Source organism: Anomaloglossus baeobatrachus, chromosome 1, assembly GCF_048569485.1.
Source record: "Anomaloglossus baeobatrachus isolate aAnoBae1 chromosome 1, aAnoBae1.hap1, whole genome shotgun sequence".
NCBI classification, from domain to species: Eukaryota; Metazoa; Chordata; class Amphibia; order Anura; family Aromobatidae; genus Anomaloglossus; species Anomaloglossus baeobatrachus.
The window spans coordinates 776,757,493-776,779,195 of record NC_134353.1 but is presented as its reverse complement, the minus strand read 5'-3'; the positions used below and the strand labels follow the sequence as shown (position 1 = coordinate 776,779,195).

At 47.9% G+C, this 21,703-nt stretch overlaps 1 protein-coding gene across 1 annotated transcript in view; it reads left to right on the top strand.

The window, feature by feature from the left end:
• Nucleotides 1-18,762: 18,762 nt before the first annotated feature.
• The window catches only part of GRAMD2B (GRAM domain containing 2B), a 104,468-nt gene continuing 101,527 nt past the window's right edge, over nt 18,763-21,703 (top strand). The window contains exon 1 of the mRNA XM_075324851.1: nt 18,763-19,213. Within this exon, the coding sequence (XP_075180966.1) occupies nt 19,131-19,213 (83 nt within the window). The 5' untranslated portion in view covers nt 18,763-19,130. The remainder of the gene's footprint in view (nt 19,214-21,703) is intronic.

The following is a 21,703-nucleotide window of genomic DNA, read 5'->3' as shown; positions in this document are numbered from 1 at the left end:
CAGTGTCATTCCCCTGTACCCTGAGTGTCAGTGTCATCCTGTACCCCCAGTGTTAGTGTCATTATTCTGTACCCGCAGTGTCAGTGTCCTGTACCTCTCAGTGTCAGTATCCGGTACCCCCAGTGTCAGTATCCTGTACCCCCAGTGGCAGTATCCTGTACCCCCAGTGTCAGTGTTATTATTTCAGGGTATATGTAATTACTCTTCAGGGGGCCTCTATATGTGATGATATTACAGGAGTGGCCTCATTATAAATACATGTTAAAAAAAAGCCTGATCTTCCTATACAGCAGTATTGTCAGAATACACAGGACTAGTGAAGGGTTTATCCAACATTAAAACTAATATAGAAACCATAGTGCGGCTTTTATAGGCCTCTGTCCCCACAGAATTATCACATCCAGTACAGACACTGGGGACCGATAATTACCTGATAATTATTTAAATGTGTGAAGGTGGAAAGAGAAGAAAATTCACCAGTTTCTAAATGGAAGATTGTATGGAGGGTAATGCTTCACACCTCCACATATTGATTCTTAGGCCCTGTGCGCACTGGAAAATGGCATGTTCTTAAAAAAGACTCCGCACCCGTGGCAAAAAAACGCACCAAAAACTGCATGTGAATTTGCTGCGGTTTGTTGCGTTTTTGGTGCGGATTTGCCACGGTTTTTCCACAGGTTGGTCCCTGCAATTTTTAACCATTATTTAATGGCAAAAACGCAGGTACCTGCGGAAATTAAGGGACATGCTACTGCTTTTTGCTGCAGAAATTCTGCAGCAAAACCTGGAGAGAAAAAAAACGCAGTGTGCGAACAGCATTTTGATTTTCTCATAGATTTTGCTTGAAAAGGACTGCAGGAAGGTTATGAACAAAATCTGCAGCTTTTCTGCAGCAAAATCTGTGGCAAAAAAGGCTGTGTGCGCACAGGGCTTAATAGGGGATTTCCCTATACGTAATAAAAACGTTTATGGTAGCTATAGTGTGAGCCCCTAGAGGCAATTTCCCTGGTAGGCTCCTAGCACCCCAATCCGACCCTGCCCTGGTGTATATTATAAATTTGTTGTGAACACAGTATTTTAGTGGAAAAATGTAATTTTTTGTTTGCACATCTAACCATTATAAAGTTTTGTGAATCATCTGTAGGATAAAAATGCGCATGACACCACTACATGAAATCTGTGAGAGGTCTAGTTTCCAAAATGAGGTAATTTGTGGGAGTTTTCAGCGGTTTTGGCATGGCAGGCGCTCTGCAATTGCAACATGGCATTCACATTCTATTCCAGACAAATTTTCGCTCCACAAATCAAATAGTGCGCTTTTCTTTCCAAGCTCTGCCATGTGTCTAAACAGACATTTTGATTACATATGGGGTATCTTATCACATTAGGGAGAAATTGTGTAACAAATTATGGAGATCTTAAACTTTTATTCATTGTGAAAATTGAAAATTTGAGGTTAAAACAACATTTTAGCAGAAACAAAAAATAATTTTCATTTTCACATCTTAAAAAATTTGTGAAGCATTTATGGGTTTAGTATGCTCAACACACACCTAGATGAATTCCTTGCTGGGGGGTTTCCAAAATGGGGTCACTTTTAGGGGGTTTCTACTGTTTTAGTACCTCAGGAGCTCTGCAAATTAGATATGGTGTCTGATCTATTCGAGCCAAATATACACTCCTAATACCAAATGTTGCTTCCCTTCTGAGCCCTACTGTTTGCCCAAACAGACCTTTTGACCAAATGTGGGGTATCACCACACTTAGAATAAAGTGGGTAACAAACTCTGTGGTCTTCTTTTATGTGTTTCTTGCAGAGTGAAACATTTGGAGCTAAAGCAACATTTTCATTAAAAACATTACATTTTTCAATATGACATCAAATTTTGTGTACTTCTGGGTTGAAAATGCTCACTATACCTGTGGATAAAAACATTGAGGGATGTAGTTTCCAAAATGGAGTCAGTTGTGAGGTTTTTCTACAGTTTAGGCACCTTAGAGGGCTTCAAAGGCGAAATGGAATTTGCGGTCTATTTCAGCAAAATTTGTGTTAGAAACTTGAAATGGTGCTTCTTCCCTTACAAGCCCTGCCATTTATCCAGTTTTCTGACCACGTGAGGTATCATCGCGCTCAAAATTGACTGGGTGACAAATTGGACTTTACACCGAGGACCTGACTCACAAAGGCACACATCAATCAAACGTGCAGTGCATTTCTGTAACTTTGGATGCTTGGTTGCTGAAATATCCCTAATCAATGTTTTGAAAGGTATGCTTGGATTCAGCATCCTAGTATCAGTATGGCACTGCCTTTACTGTATATAGTAAAATCCTGGTGGTTGGTTTGGTTTAAATAAATCTGCTTTGTTTTTGACTTTCTGGCTTTAACATCCTTAGGTGTGGATTACAAGTGTTTTTGTTGTGGTTTCCGGTGTGTAAGAGCACCAAAACGCAAGTGTGTCTTTCACCTGCAAATTTTCCGCATCTAATACAAGTCTATGATGAAAAGCCACAAAGAAAACTGACCGCAATCACAAAACAAGCTGACATGCTGCTGCTTAGGCCAGTTTCAGACATCCGTGTTTAATCAGGTACCAATCACAAGCATGGTTATGGTAATACGTGTGTCACACATGTGACAGGTACCAGAGAAAAAACACGGGTCTGTGAAATAAAAAGATTTCCTTATTTGCCTGCTGTCTCTGGCTATGCTGCCTCCAGCTCCTGATCCCCGCTCATTATATTCATCGATTATTCACCGCACTCAGGACCTGGAAGCCGGAGCAGCGCGGGGACGACGCTGGTACAGCACCGCCAAGGACAGCACCGCAGGGACAGGTGAGTATTTTGCAAGCACAGTGAGATCCAGGAGGTTCCCAATGAACTCTGATGACCCCCGTGCTACAGCTTCACGGGTTCATCAGTATTCATTGGGAACTGTGATGAGTCCCTGATGCTGTCCCTGCGATACTCCGGCTTCCAGGTTCTCACTACACACGCACACACACACACGTATACACGAGTACATATACACACATATGTATACACACAAAGCAGACACACATGGATACACCGAGCTCATACACACACATACATGTATACACTGAACACACACACACTCTGCTGTGTACTCATCCAGTGATGCGGTCCCCTGCACTGAAGTCACCAGCTCTGCTCCTGCTTCCAGGTGCTCACTGCAGTGCATATTCAGTGAGTAAAATGAGCGGGGGTCAGGAGCGGGAGGCAGCAGAGGCGGAGACAGCATCGCTTGATACAGGTAAATATAGAAAATTTTTTTCTTAAAAAGACCCCTGTTTTCTCCAGTATGTGTCACACTTATGTCACACGGATCACATCAGTGACACCCGTGCTGCTGGAGAAAAAAACTGATATGCCTGCGTGCAGGGTCATGAGAGGTCACACAGTTCGTGTGAAAACACAGACATGTGAGTAACAGCAAATAACATGGGTACATGTGGCATTCGTGTTAAAAACGGATGTCACACGTAACTGAAACACGGACGTCTTAAACAAGCCTTAGAGGAATAATCCACCTCAGGTGAGTTTACACAATGAAAAAAAAAGAAGCGCAGTGGGCAGCAGATTATTATTAATCCCATCTACTTTGCTTGTACTGTAAAACGCAGCATTTTGGACAGCGAAAATTCATTGCATCCAGAACGTGATTAACACTGATCGTGGGAACGTACCCTTAGGTCCCGTGAACACGCTGAGTATTTGGTGAGGATTTTACCTCAGTATTTATAAAACCAGCAATGGTGGAAAAAAAAAATACAGCAGTGGTGGTGGTCTTTCTATTATACTTTTCCTCTGATTGTTCCCCTCCTGGTTTTGGCTACAAATACTGAGGTAAAATACTCACCAAATACTCAACGTGTGCACATGGACTTAGACATTGCATTTTTTGGTGCAGTGAAAATACAAAACATCAAACACAAAGAACGGGAGCTTAATCTAAGGCCCCCTTCACACGTCCGTTTCCGTATGTACCAGAGACACGGACACACGTACTCCAATGTTATTCAATGTATGGAGTTACACGTGCGTTTTTCCATAAGGTGCGTGTGTCCGTGTGCATGATACGTTTTTTTGTCCGTAAAACACGGATGCATGTCCGTTTTCTGCACGGAACGCGCACACACGCACCCAATGAAAGTTTATGGGTCCGTGAGCACATGTACGTGACACAGATGCATCTCCATATGGTCCGTGTACGTTATGTGCTTTTTTGAAGCGATGTCGGTCAATTTTTTTTTCTGTGTATGTCAGTCAATCTCCCTCAGTCCGTCAGTCGGTCTCTCTCTTGTCTGTCCCTCTCTCAGTCTGTCGGTCAGTCTCCCCCCTCTCTCATACTCACCGTTCCCCGATCACTGCCGCGGCGCTGCACAGCTGTTAAAAAAACTCCGGCGGCTTTTAGTATTTTGAAAAAGCCGGCCGCTCATTATTCAATCTCGTATTCCCTGCTTTCCTCGCCCACCGGCGCCTATGATTGGTTGCCGTGAGACACGCCCCCACGCTGAGTGACAGCTGTCTCACTGCAACCAATCACAGCCGCCGGTGGGCGTGTCAATATCGAGCAGTAAAAAAAATAAATTAAAAAAAAAACGACGTGTGGTTCCCCCCAATTTTGATACCAGCCAGGGTAAAGCCAAACGGCTGAAGGCTGGTATTCTCAGGATGGGGAGCACCCCAGCCTAACAATATCAGCCAGCAGCCGCCTGGAATTGCCACATCCATTAGATGCGACAGTCCCGGGACTGTACCCGCCTCATCCCGATTTGCCCTGGTGCGTTGGCAATCGGGGTAATAAGGAGTTAGTGGCAGCAGCCCATAGCTGCCACTAAGTCCAAGATTAATCATGACAGGAGTCTCCCCGAGATACCTTCCATGATTAACCTGTAAGTTAAAGAAAATAAGCACACACAACGAAAAATCCTTTATTTGAAATAAACAAAAAAAAAAAAAAAACACCCTCGCTCGCCACTTTATTAAGCCCCGAAAACCCCTCCAGCTCCGGCGTAATCCACAGAGGTCCCGCAACGCTCTCAGCTCTGCTACATGAAGGTGACAGGAGCTGCAGTAGAACACCGCCACTCCTGTCAGCTCCACTCCGCTGGATCCTCCAACTGTGACAGCAAGTCGCCCAAGTGACAGCGATGAAGTCACAGGTGAGTTGAGGTCTCGGGTGGAGGATCCAGCTAGCTGCGGGTAACCTGAGTGACAGCAGAGCTAATCGTGCTGCTCACTTCAGTCACTCAGGGGATTAGCGGTCACCGGTGAATCCTTCACGGGTATCAGTACGCGACACACAGAGCCGCGGGATGACAATGAAGTCGGGTGAAGTTCACCCGAGTTCATTCTCATCGCGCGTCGCTGTCTGCTGTCAGCGGGCATATAGCAACGTCATTGTGCATCACACAAGGAACATTTCAAACGGACAACACACGGACATTACACTTATGTATCTCACGCACACACGGACATTCCACACGCACACACGGCTAGCATACACAATCACACGGATGTCACAGGTACCAAAAAAACGGACAAAAAAAGGGAACACGGACCCGAAAAACGGCACGTAAGACACGCACGTGTTTTTCACGGACGTGTGAAGGGGGCCTAAGGCCCCTTTCACACGTCAGTGATTCTGGTACGTTTGTGCTTTTTTTTAAACGTACCAGAATCACTGACATACGCAGACCCATTATAATGAATGCTCACACATCAGTGATTTTTCACTGCATGTGTCTCCGTGCGGCGTACCCGCGTGTCCGTGATTGCCGCACGGAGACATGTCCATTTTTTTCTGGCATCGCTGATATCCCACGGACCACGCAGTGGTGTGGTCCGTGAAACACGTGCCAGAAAAAAACGTGCTTCTAAAATAAAAAGCATTTTAACTCACCCGGTTCCAGCGACGCTCTCTGCAGCCTGTTCACCCTGCTGCTTCTGAGCCGGCTCATTACTGTCACGCATATTCCTGATGCACGACACAGCCGACCCGGAAGCAGCTGCTGCGGAGGTCAGCGCCGGCCGGATGCTGCACCGCGGGAGCGATCAGCACCATGGAGAGCGGGAGCGCGCACAGGTGAGTTAATCTCTAAGTGCAATCACGGGCCACGGAGGGCTCACTTAGACAACCCACGTGTGCCGTGATTCACGGCACACAGAGGGACATGTGCGTGTTTTACACGCCAGTGAAAAACGTCAGTGTTTTTCACCGACGTGTGAAATGGGCCTAAATCTGTACGATATACTGCTGGCCTGGCATTGTTTTTCCGTATTTGTTGGCCGATTTTACAAAACAAACCCCACGCAAAAACCCCATCTGTGTCCATATCCTCAGAATACAGACTCCCCCCTAAATCACAGCAAGTTGTAATAGCATTAGAAACAGATAAAATATAAAATTGTGATATAATTTACAATTTTATGGTACAATAAAAAAAACAAAAAAAAAACAAAAAAACACATTGTGGCATTAACTGCTTACCGACCAAGAACGTACTGGTACGTCCTAGGTCGTCTCCCTGCCTTTGATATGGGCTCACACACAGAGCCATGCGCATAACGACCAATTTTATCAACCTTTATGTGCCTCTAACAGCCTTAGGGTGGAAACACATCTATGCGAGTAAAATCGGTCCGACTGGGCTGAAAAAAACTCGGCTGATTTTAGTTCACGTTAGGTGCGAGTGCAACGCAAGTGCGATGCTATTTCTGAGATTTTACTAGCGTGTGTAATGCGTGTGTAATGCGTGTGTAATGCGTATTTTTTACTATGTCATCTGCCATTCAGCGCTGCTACATGGCCGCTGACAGCAGACACAGTCAGCCATGTAGCAGAGCTGAATGGCAGATGACAGCAGACACAGACAGAGCCGCACTGTCAGAATGAACTCGGGTGAACTTCACCCGACTTCATTGTCATGCTGCGGCTCTGTCTGTGTCGCGTCCTGATTAGCGGTCACCAGTGAAGGGCTCACCGGTGACCACTAATCCCCCGAGTGACTGAAGTTAGCAGCCCTCTCTCATACTCACCGATCCGCGGCGCTGCACGGCTTTCTCACTGCTCCGGCGGCTTTTACTATTTTGAAAAAGCCGGCCGCTCATTAAACAATCTCGTATTCCCTGCTTTCCCCGCCCACAGGCGCCTATGATTGGTTGCAGTGAGACACGCCCCCACGCTGAGTGACAGGTGTCTCACTGCACCCAATCACAGCAGCCGGTGGGCGGGTCTATACTGTGCAGTGAAATAAATAAATAAATAATTTAAAAAAATGGCGTGCGGTCCCCCCCAATTTTAATACCAGCCAGATAAAGCCATACGGCTGAAGGCTGGTATTCTCAGGATGGGGAGCTCCACGTTATGGGGAGCCCCCCACCCTAACAATATCAGCCAATAGCCGCCCAGAATTGCCGCATACATTATATGCGACAGTTCTGGGACTGTACCCGGCTCTTCCCGATTTACCCTGGTGCTTTGGCAAATCGGGGTAATAAGGAGTTATTGGCAGCCCATAGCTGCCAATAAGTCCTAGATTAATCATGTCAGGCGTCTATGAGATACCTTCCATGATTAATCTGTAAGTTACAGTAAATAAACACACACACATGAAAAAATCCTTTATTGGAAATAAAAAACACAAACACATTCCCTCATTACCAATTTATTAACCCCGACAAACCCTCCATGTCCGGCGTAATCCACGGACTCCAGCGTCGCTTCCAGCATGAAGGTGACAGGAGCTGCAGAAGACACCGCCGCTCCGGTCACCTCCAAGCAGCAACTGAGGTGAGTAGCGCGATCAGCTGAGCTGTCACTGAGGTTACCCGCTGTCACTGGATCCAGCGGTGACAGCGGGTAACCTCAGTGACACCTCAGCAGATCGCGCTACTCACCTCAGTTGCTGCTTGGAGGTGACCGGAGCGGCGGTGTCTTCTGCAGCTCCTGTCACCTTCATGCTGGAAGCGACGCTGGAGTCCGTGGATTACGCCGGACATGGAGGGTTTGTCGGGGTTAATAAATTGGTAATGAGGGAATGTGTTTGTGTTTTTTATTTCTAATAAAGGATTTTTTCTGGTGTGTGTGTTTATTTACTGTAATTTACAGATTAATCATGGAAGGTGTCTCATAGACGCCTGGCATGATTAATCTAGGACTTATTGGCAGCTATGGGCTGCCAATAACTCCTTATTACCCCGATTTGCCAAAGCACCAGGGTAAATCGGGAAGAGCCGGGTACAGTCCCAGAACTGTCGCATCTAATGTATGCGGCAATTCTGGGCGGCTGTTGGCTGATATTGTTAGGGTGGGGGGCTCCCCATAACGTGGAGCTCCCCATCCTGAGAATACCAGCCTTCAGCCGTATGGCTTTATCTGGCTGGTATTAAAATTGGGGGGGACCGCACGCCATTTTTTTTAATTATTTATTTATTTATTTCACTGCACAGTATAGACCCGCCCACCGGCTGCTGTGATTGGGTGCAGTGAGACACCTGTCACTCAGCGTGGGGGCGTGTCTCACTGCAACCAATCATAGGCGCCTGTGGGCGGGGAAAGCAGGGAATACGAGATTGTTTAATGAGCGGCCGGCTTTTTCAAAATAGTAAAAGCCGCCGGAGCAGTGAGAAAGCCGTGCAGCGCCGCGCCGGGGGATCGGGGAACGGTGAGTATGAGAGAGGAGGGGAAACTGACCGACAGACTGTGAGAGAGGGACAGAGATAGTGACGGACCGACAGAGAGAGAATAGAGACCGAGAGGGAGAGACCGACTGACAGGGAATAGTGATTGACAGACATTGGGAGACATCGCTCGTTTCCAGTGTTTTAGGAAACATGCGAGAAATGTATTTAGAAAATCGGATGTCACTAAGATGGTGTGAATGCCGTCCCGTGACATCCGATTTTTTACATGCTCCCATAGACTTGCATTGGAGAAACTCGCAGTAGAAACTTGCAAAAAAGCAGCATGCTGCGATTTTTTTCTCGGTCCGATTTGGACTGAGAAAAAAAATCGCAGATGAGAGCTGAATCATTCACTAACATGTGTCCAATTCCAATGCGAGATTTTCTCACATTGCTCTACTGCGAGAAACTCGCAAGTGAGAAGCAGCCCTTAGGTGTATCGGAGATCCGCCCGCAGCTGTTAATCAGTTTAATCCCACTTTCAATCTCTGACAGCTGGATTTAACATGTGCCAGTGCGGAGCGCACCATTCCCCGCCCCATCGGTGGTCCTGTGATGTGATCTCAGGGCGGCAGTGGGTTGTCATGACATCAGTGGGGGGTGTCAGCTGATGACTCCTGTGTCAGTCATGACAAACTTCCTGTGAATGCTGGCTGTGAGCTTGAGTACATAGGAGATACTGATTTCTGCTGTTCATAGCAGTGTTAATGAACTGCTCTTTATAACACAAGTGATTGGAATATCGCCGTTCAAAGTCCCCGTAACATTAAAAATTTAAAAAAAAAAAAATGGGTGCATAAAAGTTTACAAAAATTAAAAAAAGTTTGAAACTACCCCCTTTTGCCCCACTGAAAATAAAGTTAAAAAAAAAACAACAAAACACACAAAAACACAACTGGCATCGCTGCGTTCAAAGATGTCAGATTTATCAAAATATAAAATAAATTAATCCAATCGATAACCAGAGTAAAGAAAAAAAAAAAATTAGAGATGCCAGAATTACATTTCACCAATGCAACATTATAGAGGCGATCAAAACATTGCATCTACATAAAAATGGTATCAGTAAAAATGTCAGCTTAAGGAGCAAAAGATAAGCAGTCACTTAGCCCCAGATCTCGAAAATTGAAAACCTATGGTTCTTGGAAAAATGGCAACAAAAGCTAATTTATGTTTTCTTTAACAAACTTCTGATTTTTTTTCTAATACTTAAAATTGAAAGAAAACTGTACGTTTGGCATCTGCGTGCTAGTGTGGCACCCCAGCAGTCTGGTTGCCACAGTAGTGTTGTCCCACAAAGGTCAATACTAAGTCTGGAAGCAAGGGGGGGGGGTAGTCCCTTGGCCAGTAATTACCTACAAGCAATGCAGTTCCTACTCAGGTCAGCAGGGGGAGCTCTGACCTGGGGGAGGAGTTAGTGAGGTAGTGAGGAGAAGCGGTTAGAACCAGCCAGGTCTGGTCGGAGTGAGTTTTTTAGTCAGGGAGAAAAGTGACAGTTGACAGGAGTCCAGTGCAGTCAGGAGTTGAGAGTAGACCGTTGAAGAGAGGAGCTTGAGTGAGGAGCTGGAGTAGTGCGGACATGCGAGCTGGGGTCTGGGGCTAAGATAGCTCAGCCCAGAAAAGCGAGGTCTGCTGAGAGGCACAGGAGGAAGATTCTGGGGAGAGCGGAGCTGAACCAGCTCGCCTCAGAAGAAAACGCTAAAAAACAGACATCGGAGTCCGTGGTTGCCAGGGTGCTTGAGTCCCGGTAACTGAATCCGAAGGACAGGAGGACTGCAGGTCTCCTGACCCCAAAACAACCGGAAGGTATAGCCGCACTTTGGGGGACCATTGTCTCCAGCCAGAGTGGCATCAGTGAAGGCCCGCGCAGCCTACCTTACGGGTGACAGGTAGTCCCACGAGTCCCAGCGGAGAGGGCCTCCGTCGAACTAACACAGCGGGGTCCTGTAGATGAGAAGAAGGGCGTAGGGAGAAGGCCTCAATACTCACCTGGCCAGGGAGATACCCCCCAACTGTTTCCAGGCCAACCGAAACGCTACCACCATCTGTACCGGTCTCCCAGGACTTATAATCAAAATTTCCGTATAGAATCACCATTAAATATATAAATATCAAAAAACCTTTAGATAAGAATCGCAAGGATACAATAAATAAAGGAAATTATGATAAAATTGATGTTAAAATTAATATTTTTATTCATTAAAATAAATGTTTGTTACAAACACATAGAGATACTAGGCAGGAGAAAGTCCCATAAATTATAGCAGCGGTTTACCAAATAATAAAGTGCTTAATGCAATGACCACTAATAAATATATATATATATATATATATATATATATATTTATCATGCAAAGCAAAGTGCACAGTGCAGAATTAGATATTAGAATATAATGGTATGCATGAATAAGATATGGTATAAATGCCTTTAATATCAAAAGATATATATAAAGTGCCTTCTGTGTGGTCAAAATTGATCCAGGCGTGCCGCTATTCCCCGACGTGCGTTTCAGCGATCCTGTCCTCAGGGGGTGTTGCAGAGTAAATGGATGGAGGTAAAGAAACTGCTGTGTTGGTCTGTTATTATCCGTATCCCGGCCCTGTACCCTGAAGTCCACCAAGCTCCCAAAAATAGACTGATACTGTGCCCCAGGGTCTCGCTCCACCTGTAGGGAGCAAGAGATCACCTCAGCTGCGCCATCATCAACTGCCCCGGGGAACCTGCAGCGCAGCCGCGGCCTCATAGCCGCAAAATACCACAGGTGGCATCACGAATTTTACTAAATATTAACTACAACTCCCATGATCATCTCCCCGTTATTATTAAAAGACACCGCCAGGGTCACGGAGCCGGACCCCCGCCACCGCTGATGTACCGCCCCGGGGCTCGGCCGGGTTCCGCTCGGATCCGTGCTCATCGATGGGTGGCTCGAGCTCCTCATGGACCCGGGGGTCACGGCGCTCTGAAAGGGGGTTGGCGCTACACGTAGGGACTTCGGTGGGGAGGTCCACGGCCGGAGCCGCGGTTGTTTGTAGGGGATTTGAGTTTGTGACGCCACCCACGGGTTGTGGTGAATAGATGGACACAACTGCTGCCGTTGACTAGGTCCATCGGTTTATTTTGTTGCTTTATAACTGGAAAAGAGTAAAACAGGTTACAAGTATAATAAACTTTGTACAATTCAAGCATATTTAGGACTCTTCCCTTTACGGGAGGCATACTCTTAGACGTTGCAAAAATCAAACATTTTTATTAATACGGGAACGGGTCCTTCAGTCACGCACCCAAACAAACCTTACCTTGATGCTGCCCCTAAGAAACGGGCAGCACCCCTTTCCAGGAACGGGCCCAGGTTTCCTTTACGGGATGGGTACAGGGTTCCACACCTGTTTGTCTCTCAGGGGCCCCACGTCCAGTGGACCCCTGACCCGGAGGATCGCCACCAGTTGCGGTGGTAACGGGGCCTCGGCCATCACTTTCCCGCAGACCCATCCTCCAGTCTGCCTCTCCGGAGGTCATGAAACGGGACAGGCCAGTCAAGGCATTATTTACAAACCCAATAGTTTTTGGGTGGCCTGCAAGTTCTCGGCCTTGTCTGTTTCAAAATGGGGCAAAACAAAGTCAGTCCCAACAGGGACAGGCAGTATGGTCCCAACGGGGACTTTTCAACTTGGCAGCCGGGATCCGCTGCCTTTAACTTTTATCTTCTTCTGGTCTGGGGCGAGGGATTTCATCCTCTGACTCTACCTCACCCTCGAACAGCTCCAGCACACAACAGGCGTGGCGGGAGAGGGCCATCCGGTAGCCATTCCCGCCACACCGCGGGATCTACGTGGCCTCCATGTCGACAACACCGGGGGCCTCATCTTCCGAGACCGGCTCCGTGTCGGCCTCTGAGCCACTACCATCTGACTCCATGCGGCTGGCGGCAGGATCTTGTGGACCGGGTCCCATCTCCATCTTGGCCGGGGCCAACGCCCTCTCGACAACAGGCAAGTCGCCGCCAATTATCGTACGGGGGGCCGCTACCGGCACTTCCATGCTTGCCGCTCCCTCAGCCCATATGGGGACTACATCTTCCTGCGGGCCGACAGTCTCTCCAGCGTCTGGGCCCTCGCGGGGCAGCACTGCGGAATTCGCTACCGACACCGGTGGCAGCGGGTTGAACGAGGAAGTAGCGGCGGCCGACACGGGCGATGGGGGAGGCCATATAGGGGCCGGGGGCAGGCCGGGTCCTTCAGCCGCAGCGGCCTTTCCCTCAGGAACATAGGGGCGTGGGTCACCTACCAGCTCCTTTAACACTAGAACTACTGGACTCGTCAAACCTATATAGAAATACATGGTGCAAAGTAGTCAAAATGACTACCTCACTAGTTCTAGTGTTAAAATGGTCTCCACTCCATGCGCCAGCGGCCAGCTCCTCCATTTCAGCTGTCTATTGCTCCAGCAAGAGACGCACTTCGGCTCGATTGCGGCAGCACAGCAGGGTCCCGGGCGCGAGCTCCGGGAATTCTGGCTTGCCTGACGGGGCGGACATGATGCACTGTCGGGGTCCAGGAACACAACGGGTGGCAGAGTCCTGGAGTCCCTGCCCTTTATCCCTTCGGTCACATGAGGCAGAATCTTCACCCGCCCCCCTTGGTCTTTTCGGGGCACTCTGCTCTCTTTCTGCACCGCTCTGTTCTCAGGGGGCGGGACTTCACTTTCGCGCCCTTTTGCTTGGAGAAGTCGGCTTGGGCGAGAAACTTCGCGCCACTGGATAGTGACAAGATAGCGGATTTTGCAATTTTTTTCAGTGGGGACTCCGCTGACGATAAATTCAAGGCGCACTTCCACAGGTAAGTGGATGGGTGCAATCCTGTTCGTGACGCCAGAAGAGTCAAAGTGTACTCTTCGTAGGGCCGAGGTCCACGGCCGGAGCCGCAGTTGTTTGTAGGGGATATGAGTTTGTGACGCCACCCACGCGTTGTGGTGAATGGATGGACACCACCGCTGCCGTTGACTATGTGTTGCGCAGCTTGGTGTTGACCCCTCCGTGGGTAGGGGGATGATGGTCCCGGGGGCCCGAGGAAGGTGCTGAGGCGGGGGAACGGATGGTACTGGCATGTCGGTGCGGTGCACGGTCCGAAGGCACTGTTGTACTCACTATTACAAACATGCTGGAGTCTCTGGTAAACCAAACAAGATGGTGAACGGTGCCCGCAGCCAGCTGCGCTTTTCCCCTTTTCAGGTTGGTGGTTTCCGCCTTTCTCCTGCACCTCACTTGTGTAGAAATGACGACTCCTATGCCTGAGCAACGGTAGTCCACTCCCCAGACTGGTATGTGCCGGGAGAGCCCTTTTTGCCCGCAGACGCTGGCCCGTCGGGTCTCTATGCCTGGGCGGTGGATTTACCCTAATGGTTGGGCTGTTGTCTTCAGTCGGGTCTTAGGTGGGAAAGGGCCTAAAGTCCAGTCCTCAATCAGTTGATTTGACTCAGCCCAGTTGTTTCTGGACCTCGTACTGGGTCTGAGTACCCCTCCTGGTGCTCCGGTTTCCAATCAGTTCCCCGGTTCGGTACCGGCGGGCACCGCCCGTCCCCGGTCCCTACGGTTCCACCGGCTGTAATCCCAGCTCCTGCAGGTGGCCACCACCATCTGCCTCCTTGCCAGAGGTGACTGGTCTCCAACCCAGACTCCTGTTGTAGGCTATGGCAGACCTGGACGCAGGTCTGCCCTTGAACTTCACTCCACTCCACTTCACAGTCAAGACTAGACTACTCCTCTCTGCTCCTCATGGGGAACTCCGCTGTTTTCTTGCCTCAGGGCCTGTGAACTCCTTGGTGGGCGAAGCCAAACGCCTGGCTCCGCCCCCCCTGGTGTGAACATCAAACCCAAAGGGAGGTGACAAGTGTTTTTGTAGTTTGGCTGCTGTCACCTTATTAAGGGGGGGTGTTTGTCTGTATTTACCTTCAAAACACCCATCACCTTCAAATAAATCAGCATACTTCATTTTTATTTTTTGAAAGTCCAAATTGCGCTCTGCATTTAGTTTGGGATTTGGTATATCCTGGGAAACTTCAACAGACATAATGTTCTGCGACTGTACTTTTATTAAGTCCATTGTCTGCACTGCTTTTACTCCCAGTATTGGTACATCCCACCATGCAGCACGGTAAATTCAGCTCTGTAACTTTTCCTGTTACATGGGTTCCGTATTTTGAGCTTACATGTCCCCATAGGTTTCAGAACACTTTTGATGTACATCACCAGTACCTTGTCCGTTGGCTCAATGGAAACCTGTTTGTTCAGCAGAGCACTTGGAATTACATTGCAGCTTGCTCCACAATCCAGCTGAAATCTAATGGGCTTCTCATCCAACAGGAAGGTTGCATAGAGCTGCTTGGCATCCTTGACTACTGGCTGCCTGATTACATTGACATTCTCTGTTGCAGGTTGCAGCTGTAGCCATGTAATGTCCTCTGCACTGTCAGTGTCTGGTGTCACAGTGTGGACCTGTCTATGCTGTTTGCTTGTTCCCAGCCTGCAGACAGCTGAGAAATGATTCTTCTTGCCACATAACCTGCAGGTTTCGCCATATGCTGCACACTTGGTCTTGTCTCTCTCATGTCTCTTAGGCCTCTTTCACACGTCAGTGATTCTGGTACGTTTGTGCTTTTTTTTAAACGTACCAGAATCACTGACATACGCAGACCCATTATAATGAATGGGTCTGCTCACACGTCAGTGATTTTTCATTGCACGTGTCTCCGTGCGGCGTACCCGCGTGTGCGTGATTGCCGCACGGAGACATGTCCATTTTTTTCTGGCATCACTGATGTCCCACGGACCACGCAGTGGTGTGGTCCGTGAAACACGTGCCAGAAAAAAACGTGCTTTTAAAATAAAAATCATTTTTACTCACCCGGCTCCAGCGATGTCCTCTGCAGCCCGTGCAGCTTGCTGCTTCTGAGCCGGCTCATTATTGTCGCGCATATTCATGATGCGCGACACAGCCGACCCGGAAGCAGCTGCTGCGGGGGTCAGCGCCGGCCGGATGCTGCACCGCGGGAGCGATCAGCACCATGGAGAGCGGGAGCGCGCACAGGTGAGTTAATCTCTAAGTGCAATCACGGGCTACGGAGAACGGAGCCCGGATTGCACTTAGACAACCCACGTGTGCCGTGATTCACGGCACACGCAGGGACATGTGCGTGTTTTACACGCCAGTGAAAAACGTCACTGTTTTTCACTGACGTGTGAAACGGGCCTTACCACAATATTTGTAGTGGATCATGCTTATAGGGGAGCTTGGTCTTGTCTTTCCTCTCATAGATACTGCATGTACCTCATCATCATTATTATTATCACTGGTGCCTGCCATCATCTTCAGGCTGCGCTTTGTCAGCTCTGCAGCCCTGCAGATTTGCATGCATCTCTCTAAGGTCAGCTCTTCGTCTCTGAGTAACCTTTCTCTGAGGTGAGTGTCCATAATGCCACATACAATTCTGTCTCTTATGAGGCTATCTCTGATTTACCCAAAGCCACATGTTGCAGCCAGTGTCCTCAGCTCTGTCACATATCTGTCTACATTTTCACCATCCGCCTGCTGTCTTGTGAAAAACTTGTATCTCTCCACAGTCTCATTTCTCTTGGGGTCACAGTGCTTATCAAATGCCTCCACAATCTCTGCTAGGACGAGGCGGTCTGTGTCTGGCAGTAAGGTCTGGGCTAGTTCTCTGCCTTTTTCCCCAATTAAGTAATAAAACAGCTTTACTTTACGTTTGTCATCACTGGGGGCCACTGTCAGATCCACATACAGAGTAAACTCCTCTTTCCAGTGTCTCCATGTCTGGGATAGATTACATGATGAGACATCCAGTTTCTGAGGGGGCTTCAGACCAGTCTCCATCTTGTATAATGACAGGAAATCTGTACTCACAGTTGCAATGATGTTCTGTACAGTCCCAGTCTCACACACACGCTCTGAGGATTTGCAGGTGTGTCACGTAAAGGTTCTGTGCCCAGCTGCCACCATGTTCTGTTGTTGTGTCTCTCAGTAATCACACTCAGTGGAGATCTTCAGGCTATTTATTAGGTGGTATTGTCAGCCATAACATATCTCCCTGCTGCCTGCACTCTGTCTGCAGTACCAGTGAGTTCACCCTTGCTTGTGAACACACACAAGAAGAGAGACCCCTAGAGGCCATACAGCATATACATATTGCTACAGGCATACCTGTGACAACCTAGCTAGTCCAAGGTGTCACACAGACATCCCCGGACTAGTCCGGTCCAGTTCAGAGTATCCTAAGGCCCTGGGGCGGGCGTGTCACTTGCACTGAACATGAACATAGAAAATAAACCCAAAAAACAAACCCTGGAATTACACTTTTTGCAATTTAAGATTGGGGTTTTTTTTTTTTTTTAAACCATTTTATAGTACAATATGTGGTAAAACTAATTGTTTAATTCAAGAATATACAGCTGTATTGAAAGAAAAATAAAAATGATATCGCTCTTGGAAGAAGGGGAAAAACAAGAACGCAAAAACAGAAAATGGTCCAGGGTGAAGTGGAGAAAGCCTAAGGCCTTGTGCGCACGCTGTGATTTTTGTGCATTTTTTGGGTGCAGTGTTGGTCCCAAACTACATGTATTCCCTTCCCCAGCAGAGTCTATGAGATTTCATTTTTGCTGTTCGCACGTTGCAGCTTTTTCTTGGCTGCGTCTTTGTGGTTACCACAATGATGCAGCATGTCAATTATTTCCACGTTTGAGCCCTTTCAGTCAACAGATTTGACTTAAAAAAAACGCACTGGGCAAAAACTCTGTAAAAAGAGGCAAGAAATGCATGCCGAGGGAGTGTTTTTTTGAGACCAAAAACATGCATCTTTGTGGTCACCACAAAGATGCAGCCTGCAGACATAGCCTTAGGGTATGTACACACAGCACAGTTTTCAAGAAAACTCTTCAGGAAACCCTAGATTTTTTTCTTAAAACTTTATTCAAGAAGAAAGAACCTGCTAGCAGATTTTAAAGCAAACAAAAAAAACACGGCAAGACGTCCTTGAGCCTCCCCTTTTTGTGTTCAAAGAGTGTTCAGATCAGAGGACCCCAGATGAAGGCACCCGCCTCTATGAGCCACTTGGCATCTTCTGAAATGTGCAGCGATAAGAGGCTAAAACGCCTGAACATGACCGGAACGACGTCTACGTAGAACGTTTCTGGGCACGGTGTCATGCGGGTTTCAGAGAGGAGCCACCTAAAGGGGCATCGTGGGCATGCATCCTGGTGGGGGCGGGGGGGGGGGGGGGAGGGGGCAAGCTGACTTTTTTTGGCCATAATAAACCCTAAGGCTACTTTCACACATCCGGCTTGAGCTCTGCGGCTCAATCCGGCTGTGCAAGCTATGGAACGGATGCAGTGAAAACACCGCATCCTTTGCATAAGTTTTTCCTTTGCGGCCCATCCGGTTTTTGCCGCTTGCGGCATGCTACTGAGCATGCGCAGTGGCAAAAACCGCATGCGGCGGCCGGATGCGGTTATTGCCGCATCGCGCCGCATCCGGCCGCCATAGGCATGCATTGAAAAATGCGCCGCATCGGCCGAATGCGGCGCGATGCGTTTTTTTGCCGCACGAAAAAACGTGCCAGGCAACGTTCCATCCGGCCGCCGCATCGGCTAAATCTGCCGCATGCGGTAAAAACCGGATGGAACGCAAGGCCATGCGGCACAATGCAGCACTAATTAAAGTCTATGCAGGAAAATCGCAACCGGCAGCAAAAAAAAAACGGTTGCGATTTTCCTGCAAAGTGCCGGAGTGTGCCGCATTGCAAAAACCGGAGGTGTGAAAGTAGCCTAATAGATCTTTAGGATTTTAAGTGATCCCTAGTTCTGATTAGAAGAAGTCAGCAGCATTACTATACCATTACAATTCCAGTCAGAATAGTCTGGAAAAGTTTCTTCAGCTCCAAAAAAAAAAAAAAAAAAGCCTAAATTTACAGACCGGACATAACAGTGTCTTATTAGTTCCAGCCTGTCCCGGAGCTTGTGGACGGTTCCTAACAGTCTTCTGTAGGACGCTGTGGGCGCAATACTCAGGGTCACAGGTAGTCAGACTCTCCTCAGGCCGCCATTGTCCCGCACCCGGCCGCCGTATTCCCGCTGCCGCCCGTGCTTTGTACTCCGCCTCAGCGCCTTTTTATTTGTTTGTTTTCATAGTTTAGTGAATTGAAATCAGCTGCTTTACATAGAAAAGGACATATGCCCGCAGCCGGTAATTAGCAGCTCTGGAGACCGGTCAGACCGGTTCCCCTCAGCGGCTGGTTATTAGCAGCACCCCTGGAGCTGGGTCTGTGGAGAGAGACGGCAGAACTGTGAGAGCGCGGAGGACCCGGATCTGTGCGGAGAAAGCCGAGGGGAAACCCGCCTGCTGGGGAAATGGTGATCATGACAGAGCCCTCGTGTGACCCAGAAGAGCCCAGGAGGCCGCAGAAGAAGGAGCCCAAGGGGCCGGCATTCCTGTAAGTTGCGCACTGACTGGCGCTATATGTGCAGTGGCCGGCGCTATATGTGCAGTGGCCGGCGCTATATGTGCAGTGACCGGCGCTATATGTGCAGTGGCCGGTGTCCAGCGCCGGTCGGTCCTCCCTGGCTCTGTATTTTGCTTTTACAAGTATTTAAGTTTTTTTTTTTTTTTGTTTTTTTCTTCTTTTTGGGGGGAGGAGGGTTCTTGGTTCTTCTTCTTCTATTCTATTCTAATCTCCACGTACTTGGTCCCCAACTTTCCCAGTGTCCTGAATGGCACAGAGCCGCCTGCAGGGATCCACCCACCCAGGAGCACGGACTGTGGCGTGTATCCGATCTGTCTGGATCTTGTGTAGCTGCTATCTCTAGTGTGCGTGACCCTGTGTCCAGCTGGGCAGAAGGTGACCACCTACATCACCGAACTTTGTATTTACCATGACCGTCTGACAACCCCCACCCGACTGTCCGGGAGCCTCCTGGGTGACCCCACACTGCGGTGTCCTGGTCCCTGCATTCCTGGGGGGGGATTCCTGCAGGGAGAAGTTATGAAGATATGGATAGCTCTGAATAAGTTGATCCTTCCTGTTCCCCTTAATGATGCACGGATCCAGACCAGGAGTAGGTCTTTGTAGAAAAGAGATCCAGCAAAAATTGGGATGTCCAGTTGGCATAAACCTGTGACTTTATTTGTAGAAAAATTGAAAGATATAACAGAGCTGTAAATAATATTGCCGGAATTAGTACGTGACTGGCAACACGTTTCAGCGGTATAAACGGCCTTCTTCAGTCTTGGCTTGGCCTTGGCTGCAATATTATTTACAGCTGTTATAGCTTTAAATTTTTCTACAAATAAATTTACAAGTTTTATGCCAACTGGACATCCCAATTTTTGCTGGATCTCTTCTCCTTTTCTATGTATAGACTGTATGTATGTATGTATGTATGTTTGTTTGTTTGTTTGTTTATGTGGGGTGGGGGGGGGACATACGAGGGTCTGGAGTCTCCTCTTGGTGTCCTGGGAGAATATTAAATGATGGGTCTTTGTTAGGGTTCTGGGTGTATAGTCTGCATTTTGAGGTGTTAAATAGTTATATGCACAATTTTGATATTAAAGTGTTGGGGTGTTATATAAATAGACTGTGCATAAGACCATAAACAATGTGGAATCTGTCTTAAAGGGATCCTGACAGCTGATACATGCAGCATCAATAGAACACTGGCTCCATTAATTCAGCCAGTCAGAGAATCTGCATTCAGAAGCTAAGCGGGGGGCCTGTGGAGCTCTGGCGGGGGTCCTTGGGGCTCCTGTGAGTCAGAGGCTGGACCCCGGGTGCTTCTGCCTCCCGCTCCTCTAAACACGGATGGACAGTGAGGGACCTGTCCATGAAGTCTGCTAGGGAGAAGTAGATGGACATCTGTGGCCAGCTTTTGAAAGTATGCCTACCTTGAAATGCCGCAGCTTTTCAGAAAACATACATCGAGCAGTAATGCTGCCAGTGTCTGATTCATGCTGCCCGTGGTCCGGGTCACTTTATAAGTATGGGGATAAGGTTCTGAAGCGCCGTCTGATAGATTTTGGGGCCTAGTTGGCGTGTGTTATGTGCTGATTTAGTGACGCACCGAGGACTTCAAATTAGGAATTGAGGTCATGGTGTTGAGATGTTAGACGCGGTCAATAGAAATATTTGATGACTAGCCGAGCAGATATCTAGCATTTAACTTATAGATAATATTGTCACTTTGCTATGTACAGAGGCATCTACAGAACATGCTTTAGAAGCGTTTGGTATGTTAAATAGTCAGCAGTTCTGTACTGGAAATATTTTAAGCTTTCTAAGGCCTTGTGCACACGCTGAATATTTTTTTTGCAGATTTGGTGCAGATTATTGCCTGAATCTGCACATCTCTTTATGAAAACAAAGTCTGAGAATACTGAAGTGCTGTGCACACATTGCTGCTTTTTTACTTGCAGGTTTGGGTGCAGAATAAATATGCAGCATGTCAAAAGTTGGTGCATTTTTTTTTTTAGTCTTTCCAGGAATTTATTTAAGAAAACGCAGGGTAAAAAAACACATAACATGCATTTTTTGTTTTTTTCTGCCACAAGGATTTTTTTTTGTGCAGAAAATTTCTGCAGCATGCGCACATACCCTTAGCCTATGTACGCACGTTGCAGATATGGAGCAGAAAATAAATGTATGTGTTTTTGAGCAAGTACCAATGAAGTCATTGGGTGGAAGGACTAAGGCTATGTGCGCACGTTGCATACTAGCCCTGCAGAAATTTCTGCAGCGATCTGAAGAGTACACGTGCGCTTCAAATCGCTGCAGAAAATGTCCGTAGAGAAAAAAAAAAGCCGATTTCAACTGGGGGCTGATATAATTAGTGTAGGAAGGGCCACGGTTATTTGGCTCTTTCCAGGCTAACAATACCGGCCCACAGCTGCCCCAGAAATGGCGAATCCATTAGATACACAAATTCTGGTG